The 13,423-nt window shown below is 45.2% G+C and overlaps 1 protein-coding gene across 9 annotated transcripts in view; it reads right to left on the bottom strand.

Annotated features, from left to right (window-relative positions):
- PML (promyelocytic leukemia) overlaps window positions 1–13,423 on the bottom strand; it is a 39,149-nt gene that overhangs the window by 18,981 nt on the left and 6,745 nt on the right. For all 9 annotated transcript variants that reach the window (XM_032417363.1, XM_032417364.1, XM_032417368.1 and 6 more), the window contains exon 3: window positions 181–761. In XM_032417363.1, the coding sequence (XP_032273254.1) occupies window positions 181–761 (581 nt within the window). The remainder of the gene's footprint in view (window positions 1–180; window positions 762–13,423) is intronic.

The raw sequence follows: 13,423 nt of genomic DNA, 5'->3' as shown, positions 1-13,423 counted from the left end.
TCATAACCTGCACTCTAGAATCTACAATGTGAGCAAACCCTAGACTTAATTTAAAAAAACCCAGTTTCCTTTCCTGTCACATGTGAATGACCTTTTTCTGCCCGTCTTGCTTGTGCAAGAGCAAAGCACAAGCCCTTAAATGGTAAAGGGGTTGGTCACGAGGGTGGCTCGGGTGCCTACCTGCCCCCTGAGTGATGCAGGAGACCAGTTCCTGCAGGCGCACTTTGAACTCGTCGAAGCTGTCGGTGCGCACGGTGGTTTGCAGGTTCTGGGGCTCCTCCTGGCGCAGGCGGCTGAGCGCCTCACGCAGGAAGCCGTGCAGGTCCAGCACCTCCTGGTCAGAGGCGTAGCGCTTCATCCTCTGCACCAGCGAACCTCCCAGGCGGATGCGCTGCAGCACAGCTTCCAGGTGGCCCAGCTGGCCGGCGATCTCTTCATAGCTGCGCTGGTACTGCGCGTTCACCCCCTCGAGCAGCACTTGCTCCTGGGCCAGCACGTGCGCCACCAGCTGGCGCACGCGCGTGTGGATCAGCTCCTCGGTGTCTGCGCGCACGCGGCCCAGCTGGCTGACCGCTGAGCGCATGTGCGCCTGCACCGCCCCGAAGGCGCGGTCCTGCTCCTGCAGCGCCTGCGCCATGGCGTCCAGCTCCTCCTGCCGCTGCTGGATTTCGGTGCTGATGTCGCACTTGAGCTCGCTGTGGCCGACATCCAGAAGCGCACACGAGCAGCACAGTGGTTTGGAGCAGCCTCGGCAGTAGATGCTGTGGATACACAAGGCCGGCCTGGTTTAGGGCTCTCCTGCTCCCCCCTCACCACTCCCCCCACCCCCGCTTTAAACTTTCGTTCATTAAACTCCTCTTCAAAAATTACAAAACTTTGAATCATGGTGTGTTTCTAGGTTCGTGCTCTTCCCAATTCAGTTTGTGGTTTGTGTGTGTTTAAGATTTTATTTATTTATTTGAGAGAGAGTGAGCACAAGCAGGGGGACCGGCAGAGGGAGAAACAAGTCTCCTCGCTGAGCAGGGAGCCCCATGGGGGGGGGGGCTCCATCCCAGGACTCTGGGATTATGACCTGAGCTGAAAGCAGACTTAACCGACTGAGCCACTCAGTCGCCCCTCAAGTCTGTGGTTATGGTGCTAGTCTCCAAACTACCAATAAAACATTAGCACATAAAAAAAGTTACTAAAGTAACAACAGCTAGCCTCTCTGTGAAACAATATATGGATACACAAAAAGTTAATCATCTCTTCACACCACTTCTGCATTTCTTTTCCCTTCCTCCGAGGAAACCAGAGGAGCATCTGGGTGCGTCCTTCCACAACTCTGTCTGCTCAAACCACTTTACACAAATAGCCGGACTATGCAGCTGCTTGCAGGATTGTAAGGACTTGATACATTTTATCCCACGTAATGCTCCCTAGAGTTTCCGTGGGGAGAATTATTGTTATCTTCTTTTCACAGACGAAGAAACCCAGCTGAGCGCATTAAATAATTGGCTCAAGTATCTACAACAATTTTGATGGGTTGATGTTTTTTCTTCAAAACAAAACAAAACAAAACAAGATCATGCTATGAATGAGATCATGAGTAATGACTTCGTAACTTCCTCCTCTAATTTAACTTTTGTTCAGGACATTCCTGGAGGTCCAATAAGTATAGATCTAATGTATTCTCTTTAATAGCTCCTTTGAATTTCATATGTACCACAACGGATCCAGTCATGCTCCTGTTAATGGACATTCCAGTGATTTCCTGTTTTTTTATTTTTAAAGATTTTATTTATTTATTTGAGGGAGAGTGAGCGAGCACGAGCAGGGTGAGAGGCAGAGGGAGAAGGAGACTCCCCACTGAGCAGGGAGGCCGATGTGGAGCCCGATCCCAGGACTCCGGGGAATCATGACCTGAGGCCAAGGCAGACACTTAATCGACTGAGCCATCTAGGCATCCAGTGATTTCCTATTTGTACATTTTTTTTTTCTTTTTGCCAATATGGACAATGCTTTATGTGGCCTAACACATGGATGCTTTTGTTTCTATGAAATAGGTTACAAATAATAGGAATGTTAAATCAAAGAGTATGCATATTTTTATTTATTTAATATATTTTAGCTAGCAGACACTTCCATAGCATTTTCTATGTGTCAGACACTATTATAAGCATTTGAGAAATATCAACCCTTTTAATCCTCCTAACGCTCCAACAAAGTAGGAATTATTATATCCCCATTTTAAGGGGCGCCTGGGTGGCTCAGTCGTTAAGCGTCTGCCTTCGGCTCAGGTCATGATCCCAGGGTCCTGGGATCGAGTCCCACATCGGGCTCCCTTCTCGGCAGGAAGCCTGCTTCTCCCTCTCCCACTCCCCCTGCTTGTGTTCCTGCTCTCGCTCTCTCTGTCTGTCAAATAAATAAATAAAATCTTTAAAAAAAAAAAAAATATCCCCATTTTAAGGATGAGGACACTAAACAAGAGGTACAGTAACTTGTCCAAGGTCACACAATTAGTAAGTGATAGAGTCCAGAGGCAAACTATAGTAGGCAGAATAATGTACTAATTCCCAGAACCTGAGTATGTTACGTTATATGATGATAAGGACTTAGTACATGTGATTAAGTTAAGGATCTGGGATGGGAAGATTATCCTGGATTATCTGGGTGGGGTCCTTATAAGGAAAGAAGGGGAGGCAGGCAGGTGTGAGCAGGAAGATGTGATCATGGAAGCAGAGGTCCTGTGATGCTATCCTGCTGGCTTTGAAGATGGAAGGGGGCCATGAGCCAAGGAGTGCAAGCAGTGTCTAGAAGCTGGAAAAGGCAAGAAAACAGATTCTCCCCAAGAGCCTCCAGAAGGAACGTGGCCCTACTGATACCTCGATTTTATCTCTGTGAGACCCATTGCAGACTTCTGACCTCCAGAGGTATGTAATACATTTGTAAAGGGTTAAGCTCCTACATTTGTGGTAATTCGTTACAGCTGCAATAGGAAACTAACAGAAAACTCCAGGCAGTCTGGCTCAAGTCCCTGGTCTGAAACACTGCAATGCCCCCTCTTCAAACGCTCCCAGGAAAATACTGTTAGTCACTTCCCCAGAAAGTTTGCTGTGATTTATTCTCATTGGCAGCGATAGTCAGCCCACCTGAGGCCAGGAGAAAGGATCTTAGCTGGAGCCCCTTTGGCCTCAGTTACTGAGATCAGCTTGTCCTGGAACAGCCAGTGGAGACCCTGCCAGGCAACCTGACTCCAAAACTGTGGCATCAGGCACCAGTCCTCAGCTTTGCCAGCTCTCAGCCTCCCCAAATCAACCAAGAAGGCAAGGCCCTCAGAACTTGAACCTCTTGATCAAACACAGGAGACTTATTCCAGGCCAGGAGAGGTTTCCTGGAGAGTCTAGAGTGTGAGGGAAGCATGGGGGCTGCCACTGGGTCAAGAGCATTCAGCTCCTCCAGCCTGGGGAAATCTGATGTAAGTGACAGAGACCCATCACCACGAGGCGGGGCTGGGGACTGAGGTAAGTGTCAGCTGAAGCAGAGAAAAGAGCTGGGAAAACGTGGATCTGACCTTGGCTCTGTGCCCTTGGCAAGTCACTTAACCTCTTTGCACCTCAGTTTTCTTATCTGTATAACAGGGATAATCCCCAACTCATATGGGAGTGCTATAGAGGATCAAATGAGAGAAGTCCTACATAATATGAAAAGAACCAATAACTCTGCAGAGGGCAGCTTGGCAACAGCCATCAAAATCACAAATGCATTTATCCTCTGACCCAGCAATCCCTCTTCTACGTAGCTATTCTGTAGGTCTATCTCTAACTTACAAAATAACATCTGGACAATGCAACACAGCATGTAAGAGCAAAGAACAGAAACAAGGCTAGGCAGTGAGTTTCATAAATTAGGATGTACTCCATACAGTGGAATGCTATGCAGCTGTAAGAAATCGAGGAAGCTCTTTAAATGGAAAAATCTCCATGGCAAAATGAGGATAATAATAGGAGCATAAAAAGATTAAATGAGTTAATATATATAAAAGGTTAGACTAGTGACTAGCATATAATGAGTGTTCAATATTTGTATTATTATAGTGTATATTTTAAATAAAAAAAATTGGGGTGCCTGGGTGGCTCATTTGGTTAAGTCTGCCTTTGGCTCAGGTCATGATCTCAGGGTCCTGGGATCAAGCCCCGAATTGGGCTCCCTGCTCAGCGGGAAGCCTGCTTCTCCCTCTCTCTCTGCCCCTCCCCCTGTTCATGCTCTCTCTCAAATAAATAAATAAATAATCTTTTAAAAATAAATAAATAAAATCAATAGGACGCCACCTATTGTGTAAGAATGAACAACAGTAAAAATATATTCACATTTGGGGCGCCTGGGTGGCTCAGTCGTTAAGCGTCTGCCTTCGGCTCAGGTCGTGATCCCAGGGTCCTGGGATTGAGTCCTGCATCGGGCTCCCTGCTCGGCGGGAAGCCTGCTTCTCCCTCTCCCACTCCCCCTGCTGTGTTCCTGCTCTCGCTGTCTCTCTCTCTGTCAAATAAATAAATAAAATCTTTAAAATATATATATATATACTCACATTTGGTTGTATTTGGATAAAAACATCTTAGAAGGACATACAAGTTAATAAAAGTAGTATGGATGGGGCAGGGCAGAGGTGGAGTGAGACATTTCACTGTAAGCCTTTTAAACTGCTTTCACGTTTGGGGTGCCTGGCTGGCTCGGTCAGTTGAGCGTGTGACTCTTGATCTCAGGATTGTGAGTTTGAGCCCCATATCGGGGGTAGAGATTACATTAAAATATTCTTTTGTTTTAATGAAATCTTTTAATTGCTTTCATGTTTGAAGCTTGTGAATGTATTACCTATTTTTAAAATGAAAGAACAGAATACTAATAAATGTGGGGAACTATATAGCATGTAGAAATAAAGGGAGAACCAAATAAAACCTCCTGTCACTTTCCCTGCTTTGGACCCATGGGAGGGGCTGAGTCTGAAGTTAGTCTCCCTTCCTTAGAAAGAGTGTTCCAAGCCTGGGAGGGGTACGCTAGGGTAGTCTGGCTGGCGGGAGAGCAAGACCTTTTGGGTTGACCACAGTCTCTGCTGGGCCCTATTCCTAAGCCCTTTCGGCCCTAAATGGGGTCTCCCTAGGGAAAGTGGCCACTGCTCCCCGACTGGCTGGAAGCAGACAATGGCCGGCATCAGAGCCCCAGCCTTCTGATAAAACTGAGGAGCAGACCATAAACTGGAGTGACCCATCGAGGGGCTGCCACCTGAGACCAGGACCGAGTTCCTTGGCCTAGGATTCCTTCACTCTCACTCAAGGAACACTCACTGAGAACCAACTGAGGGCTTGGCACTTTGTGGGAGGCAAGGTGAAGTGGGAACATGCCCACAAGGAGCTCCATGACAAAAGCCCGAACTTAACACAGACACAGAGAAGAATAGCTCTAAAGCAAAATGACAGTTATTTGCTCCTGGACTACTCAAAAGAATGAGCTAAACTAGCATTGAATTAATAAGAAGTTGCTCCAGAAGGTGGCTGGAATACACCAGAATTAAGAGTAGAAAATTGCTTAATTCTATCCCAGCAATTCAAACGAAGAGAAATATGGAAAAAAATTTCCATGCTCTCATTCACAAACAGCAATTTTCAAATGCTTAAAAAAAAAAAAAAAACCTCTGACATAATTCTAGCAAAAAATATACATATGGAAAAAAGACAAAACTCCATTGAGAGAGAAAGTCTAAAAAACAGAAAAATGTACCAAGGTCCCAATTGGAGAGGCTAAATATTATGAATATCAATTCTTCTCAAGTTAATATAAAGATTTAAGGCAATTTCAATCAAATTACAGATGAGATTTTGAAACTTCACCAACTGATTCTAAATTTCACAGGATGGAAAAAATAGGATGGAATAGTTAAGAAATTTTGGGGAAATCAGTGTTAAGAAGGGGAATTTTCTCTGCCAGATAACATAAGATAGAACTACCATTTTAAAAAGAGTATGTGTGGGGCGCCTGGGTGGCTCAGTTGGTTAAGCGTCCAACTTGGTTTCGGCTCAGGTCACGATCTCAGGGTCATGAGATCGAGCCCCATGGTGGGCTCTGCACTAGGCGTGGAGCCCACTTAAGATTCTTTCTCTCCCTCTGCTCCTCCCCCCAAACCGTGTGCTCTTTCTCTCTCTCTCAAATAAATAAATAAATCTTAAAAAAAAAAAAAGAGTATGTGTGGTGCTAGTCTCAGAGTAAAGAGAAAGATCAGAGAACAGACCATATAGGCCTTGGCATCTATAAGAATGTGACAGTTTATGGAATAAAGAAAGCATCCCATACTAATGGAATTAAACAATTCCATTCAACAACTGGAATGGAGGAAACTGGCTACCAAGGGGCAAAAAGCAAGTTAGAGCTTGCTTCATACATCACAGTACAACACATTTCTGATGGGTCACAGAGTTAAGTATGAACCGTGGCACCATAAAGATATGATAGTTAACTATTTACTTACGATGGTAAAGACCTTATAACCACTAAAGAAATGGCAGAAATCATACAATCGACAGATAGGACTACCTAAAACTCAAAACTATGTATCTTCTGGAAAGACATTCACAGCTTCCTATCATGAGAAAAGCAAGTTACGGAATGCTACGTGCTGTTCATTTTGTTTTAGATGATTATAGAGATCGCAAGAAGAAGAGCAAACAGTCTATATTGATGGGAGTTAGTAACTTCTTTCTCTTTCTCCCTCCCTACTTTTTCATCCATTTAGATCTTCCAAAAATTTCCATAATCACTTCGAAGTGAAGGAGCCTGGACCTTAAATAGGAGGCAATGGAGACCTCAAAAAAACATTCCTTCTAGGAATTACAGAGCTCTTCCTCTTCTTCCCTGAGATGGATTGTTTCGCTTATCCATTTATGACTGTTCAGTGAATTGACTATGTTGTTGATATTTTAATAAAAGCCTCAACATACTTCCTGGGTTCTCAGTCTCCCCATCCGAAAGCTGCCTCTGTCTAAATTGCTGTGGCAGAGGCCATGTGACAGCAGGAAGGGTACGGCTTCTGGAAGTGGACAGCCTTGGGCCTGAATCTGAGCCCTTCCGTTCCCAGCGACAAGGCCTTGAGTAAATGACGTTCTCTTTGTAGAGTCTGAACTTCCCCATCTATAAAATGGGGATAGGTAAGGATGCCTCTCATAGACTGTTGCAAGGACAAAGATGGGCTGGTGTATGTGAAGTCGCCCGCACGGTGCCAGGTCCACACTGGACATTCTGGAACCATGAAAGAAGGGGAGGCATTAACTACACATGTACACATGGCAGGGACAGCCCTTCTATTGGTGTGTGACCCTCTCAACCCCAAACAGTGAGGAAACATCACACTGAGTCCCACTGCGGTCAGGCCACCCCAGGGCAGCCACACCTCCCGCCGAGACCAGAGCGGCATGCCACTCCTGCTGTTCTAGGAAACAGGGGAGCTCGGACCCGCACGAAGCAAAAATCCTATGAAGGTGGGACCTGTGGGGGAGAGCTGGCCCCAGAGCAGGACTCCAGGGCAGGGCCCGGCTTTGCTGAATGGCGACTGAAAAACTCCCTCCTCCACCTCCCTCCCTCCACTAGAATGGCGGGGAGCTTTCACTTTGGTGGAGTAGGAAAAGGAGCAGCCTCCTTTGGAGACTCAAATGATTAGCTAGAGGGCAAGTAAAGAGACCCATCAGTCATTTACACAGGAGTATGAATGCATTTAATGAGACTGGTTTCCTGCGCTCTGCTGGCGAACAGAGTTGAGGAAAGATTTCTGAAGCCGGGAGAGGAGCTGGGTAATTGCGGAGCCTGGGATACTGACAGTGAAAGCATTATTCCTGATGACCTCCCCTCCTCCAACCATTCATTGGTTGAGAAGGTGGTGGCAGAGACGGGAGAACCTGAGGGCTCAGAGAGGAAGATACTAGAAAAGAAGCAGCAGGGAAAGATGAGAGGAGAAAGTCTTGTCTGTTTCACACTATCATCTTATGCCGATCCCACACCCAAGAGTGACGAAGAGGAAGTTTGTGCTTTTCCTTCCCTACTCATTTCTAGGCAGTCCCTGCTCCCAAGTCGGAGGGCTGGCATATCCACGGTAGACAGTGTTCTGAGAGGCCACATCACTGCCCTACTTACGGCACTGAACAGCACTACCATTGAAAGGCCACTCAAGCCAGAGACCAAGGGGACTACCCCCCCCAACTTCAACAGCTCATCATTAATTCTTGTTGATTCCTTTCAGTTACTTAAAAAAAAAGATTATTAAACACCAACAATATGCAGGCATGGCGCTAGGATATAAAGGCGCTTAGATGTAAAGGTTGAATCCCGGTTCCTAAATTTGTCCCATCAGTTCCCATTGCTACCACCTTTGTTCTTGCCTCAGTCACAACTTATCTCCTTTGCGCTGTCCCCTAAGGCCTCCCTGCCTCTGGTCGCTCCAATCAACCCTTCCCAGTGCCACCAACATGGTATTTCTAAAATGTGATGATCATCAAACACTGAGATGACCACAGTGATGCCCCTCACAAGTATACTCAAAACAGTATCAAGTGCAAGACACTTTTAAAGCATCACATGAGTTATATGTTAATAAAGGAGATTTAATTGTTGGAACACTGTTAGATAACTTGGGGGAATTCACTGAGTTTTATAACAATGCACTACAATTATACAGTATTGAATACTAGTGAACATTGATGAAACAGGAATTTATGTGCCAGGAAATGTTGCAAGACAAAGGTTTATCACATAGACAAGTACAGTGATCGTCAAACTATTTAAATCTGATCTAATTTGGGGTGCCTGGGTGGCTTAGTCAGTTGGGCATCCAATGCTTGGTTTCAGCTCAGATCATGGCTCAGGGTAGTGAGATCTAGCCCTGCCATTGGGCTCAGCCTCTTCCTCTGCCCCTCTCCCCGCATGCATACACTCTCTCGCGAGTGCTCACTCTCTCACAAATAAATAAATACATCTTTATATCTGATCTAATTTCAGTAAAGGAGATGGAAAGCTAAAACAATTGATTAATTAAAGCCATGAATGAGAAAAACATTATCTGATGATTAAGTTAACAATAACTTAACACTGTATTAGTTAGGTGACATATGGTATAACAAGGCAGCTCTTCCACTTAGCCATACCAATCTTGAAATACTTTTCCAACTCCAACAGCTTTGGGAGAACAAATCCAAATTGTAAAAGATGCCAAAGCAGGAATTTGTTCAAAGACTAAAGTATATCATTAAATGTTAATAGAATCTGGTAAAATAGAAAACAGGCAGTAACTCCTTATGTGCAGCAAACAATTTTGATAGTCTCAAGTACTTTTATCACAATGTGTACAAAATGATTTTATGTAACTCTGAATGTATACTGTGGTTCTGATCCTCATTACTGATTCAATGATCATTAAATAAATCAGTTCCCCCCAAATTATAGTAATACTGTTAAGATTATGAATTGGAAAAACCTGGAAATAATAAATTAAAAATTGTAATACTAATGGTAATAGAGGAAAATGAGGAGGAAAAGGAAGAGGAAAAAAGAGGAGGAGTAAGAAAATTTCACTGAAATAAAAACACTTTTATTATTATTATTATTTTATTTTCTAAGATTTTATTTACTTATTTGAGAGAGAGAGAGGGAGAGAGAGAGAGTGATGCACGGGCAGGGGGAGGAGCAGAGGGAAAGGGAAGGGGGAAAGAATCCCAAGCAGACTCCATGCTGATTCGGAGCCCGACATGGGGCTTGATCTCTCCACCCTGAGATCATGACCTGAACTGAAATGAAGAGTCAGATGCTTAACTGACTGAGCCACCCAGGCCCTCTGAAATAAACAGAATTTTTAGATTGAAGGAGCCTGCCAGGTTCCAGAATAATTTGATACAAAATGCTCAACACCAAGATAGTTTGGTTAAATTAATAAACTTCAAGAATGAAAATGTCTTTAGGTATCAAGACAGAAAAAGCAAATAAATTTGGCCTCAGGCCTCTCCTCATGAACATTTGACACTGGAAGACAATGCAGCAGTCTACAAAATTCTACAGGCAACAGTGTGATCCAGGTATATTATACCCAGCGAAGATATCATTCAAGTAGAACAGCAACTGATAGACATTTTCAATACCAAGAGACTCTAGGAATTTAGACTGCTTATTGACAACATCCATCCAATTAAGAGCTGAATCAAAATAAAGAATTTGAAGAAGGAATGCCAAAGTACAAGGGCCAGGGCCATGCATGAGAGCCATCTTAACATAGAACCAAGATAGGTAGATGGGAGTGGGCCATCCTGATCTTCTTCAGCAGAGACTCCATTACTATTGTCTAAAATGGAAGTGTTTCATTAAAAACAAATATAATGACTCCAACTTCTTAATGTATTAGCAATAGTTCTTTTGTTTTTTTTGCTTACTCAGATATTTTAGGAAACATTTTAGGATGAAGAAATATTTCTTTGAAGTTTAGTTAGTCCAATTTTACATCAGTATCTTTTGCTTTTGTTAAAGTCAAGGGAAATTAGGGGCGCCTGGGTGGCTCAGTTGTTAAGCATCTGCCTTCAGCTCAGGTCATGATCCCAGGGTCCTGGAATCGAGCCCCGCATCGGGCTCCCTGTTCGGTGGGAAGCCTGCTTCTCCCTCTCCCACTCCCCCGCTTGTGTTCCCTCTCTCGCTGTGTCTCTCTGTCAAATAAATAAATAAAATCTTTAAAAAAAAAAAAAGTCAAGGGAAATTAAATTTATTATTGCTTAAATAGCATGCTTCCTTTCAATAATCCACTTCTGAGGGAAAAAACACTCTGAGTTCTAAACAAGCAACTTGCAGAATCCTTTTTTGCACTTCAGCCTGGCTGTGAGTTGAGGACTGCCTGAATGTAGGCCAGCAGTGCCAGGAAATGTACACATAGTTTGCAGTCAGGAACCCGTGCACCCATTCGGGCCTTGGCTCGGACAAGATCCCCTATTTGGGTTAGCTCCCATTAATGCACTGGCCTCTTGCCTCATTTCTACAGTGGGAACGGTTCTCTGTTCCTCAATAATCTTTCAAGAAGGTATGAGAATTAAGATGACAATCCAGGAAAAACAGCTCAAAAGACAGGAAAGTACTGTTACATTAACAATATATGTATTAACTCCAACCAGAAGAGCCCATTCTCTGCCCACATAGGAAAAGGGAAAGCTTTCTGTTGGAAAGGGACTGCCCAGGTGCCAAGGGGTTGGGGAGCTTCACTTGAGGCTGGCTTCAAACCTGTCCCCTGCACAGACAGGTGGCTGATCCAATCAGAAACACGCTCAGACTAGGCTTAGAGTTCGGGAAGAGATTCTTGCTCCTTCCTGCTGGATTTGAGGATGAGGGTGCGTACAAGGGCCTCTGGAGCTGCTGTAATCATCTGGCAAGCAATAGGGAGAAAGCCTTCTGTGACTGGAGCTGACTTGGAGGAAAGCCACATCCCAAGAAATACAGAGAAAATAGGGCCCGGTGCCACAATTTGAATATCTAATCAAGCAGGGTCAGAAGCCAGCCACAACCTTATTCACTTTTTTTTTTTTTAATTTTTTTTATTATTATGTTATGTTAATCACCATACATTACATCATTAGTTTTTGATGTAGTGTTCCATTCACTTCTTACAGAAGCCAGTCATTCATTTTTGCTTAAGATAAAAATCTGTTACTGATTTACACATTTGTTTCAGTTGTAACTCATACAGACGACACTCCTCAACGTACAGCTCTCATGTCCGTTTACCCACACATTCAACCAAATCTAACTTCGAGCTCCACCGCCCCCCCGCACCCCGCCTGCCACCAGGAAATGAAAAGCAGTTGCTCTTGGCGATGAAAACAAGTCCCCTGGGTGAGTTCATAGAAAAACCTGGAAATGGATTATTTGACTGTACCCTAACTCTGGCAGTAGCCTTCCTCCTGTCCATGTGGTGCTCCTGGGCCAGCTCTCAATCCCAGTAAGATCATCAATCCCCAGGGAGAGGCAATTTACTGATAACTTCTACAGAAGGTACCAGGAAGGCCCCAGGAAGGCCAGCCAGACACCTGCAGTGCAAACTTTCAGGAGGCATTTGCTTGGTTCATGAGGTCAAGGGGGCTCCTTAGGGTTGGCACCTGTGGCATGTGGCCTTCCTCCCCTGAGCCCTGACCCTCACTGGGCCCATCAGGATGTCTTTTCCATTCTCTTCTCAGTTAGCAGCCCTTCCTTGCCACCAGCTCCGCCGCTGCATGCTGTCTGCCTCTGCCCTGAACCTCCCCCTGGGCTGTCCAGCCTGCTTCTCCCTGACCTCTTGTGAATCATGCCAACTTCCGGTCTTGGGAATTCTATCCCCAGTTTATGATCTCATCACACCTTTCAAACTGGATTAATAGGTCTTTTCTTTTTTTCCACTCAACTAATTCAAATGCTTTCTGGCTACAAAGCTTTGATGGACTAATTCCCTTACCCCATCCGAGGCAGAATCTACCTTGAGCACAGAGCCCTATGTGGGGCTCAAGCCCACAACCCCAAGATCACAACCTGAGCCAAAACCAAGAGTCAGACGCTCAACCAACTGAGCCACCCAGAAGCCTTCTGTGTATGATTTTTAGGCAATATGGTCAGGTTTTTGAAGCCATCCACATCGCCAGGCTTTGGGATCTGACACCCAGATATGGGTCTCAGCGCCACCTGCTGTCCTAGACCCATAATACTCTTGGGTGGAAGGCACTCCCCAGCACTCCCAAATAGGCTGGCAGCCACCTTGACCTCCAGGTCAGGCAGGCCCTGGGAGTGTGAGATTTGGGCCTTTTCCCCAGCCTTCCATCTCTGCATTCTTGCAGACCTCACCCCCACCTGGACCATGGCCTCCATCTCCTAATGGGGCTCCCTTTTCTCTGGTGCAGATTCTTTGCTTCAGTCTCTGCTGGGTACATATACCCAACAGTATGGTGGTCAATCTCCTCAAATTCTTTGTGGAATGGGGTGAAATGTAAATAAGCATGCAGCCAAACAATCATACGGGCCTCCGGTCTCCCAAATTTACCCACTTCACAAACCACAGTGCAGAGAGAGAATCTGATCCTCCCACCCTCTGCCTTAACACCCACCAATGGCTTCCAACAGAGCCCCCCCTTGGGTCCCCATCAAAGTATGTTCTATAGGCCATTCACTGGTAAAACAAGGACTGCATGAAAAAGGAGCAAGCTGAGAACATTCTATTCTCAGAAATGATAGGATCGAGTCCTAACTCCAAGCCCCCCATGTCTGACTCCAGCTCCCCCTTTCGGCCCCTGCCTTCAGGCATCCCCTTTACTTGCAATTCCTGAAATACAGCAGACTAGTGCTTCTGCCTTTGTAGCTGCTGCCTGGCCCACCCCACCCTGCCCCTGATGCCATTTCTCCTTTCTTACGCATCAGG

Source organism: Phoca vitulina, unplaced genomic scaffold (assembly GCF_004348235.1).
Source record: "Phoca vitulina isolate PV1807 unplaced genomic scaffold, GSC_HSeal_1.0 scaffold20, whole genome shotgun sequence".
Lineage (NCBI taxonomy): Eukaryota > Metazoa > Chordata > Mammalia > Carnivora > Phocidae > Phoca > Phoca vitulina.
This window is presented reverse-complemented; position numbering and strand designations above follow the sequence as displayed.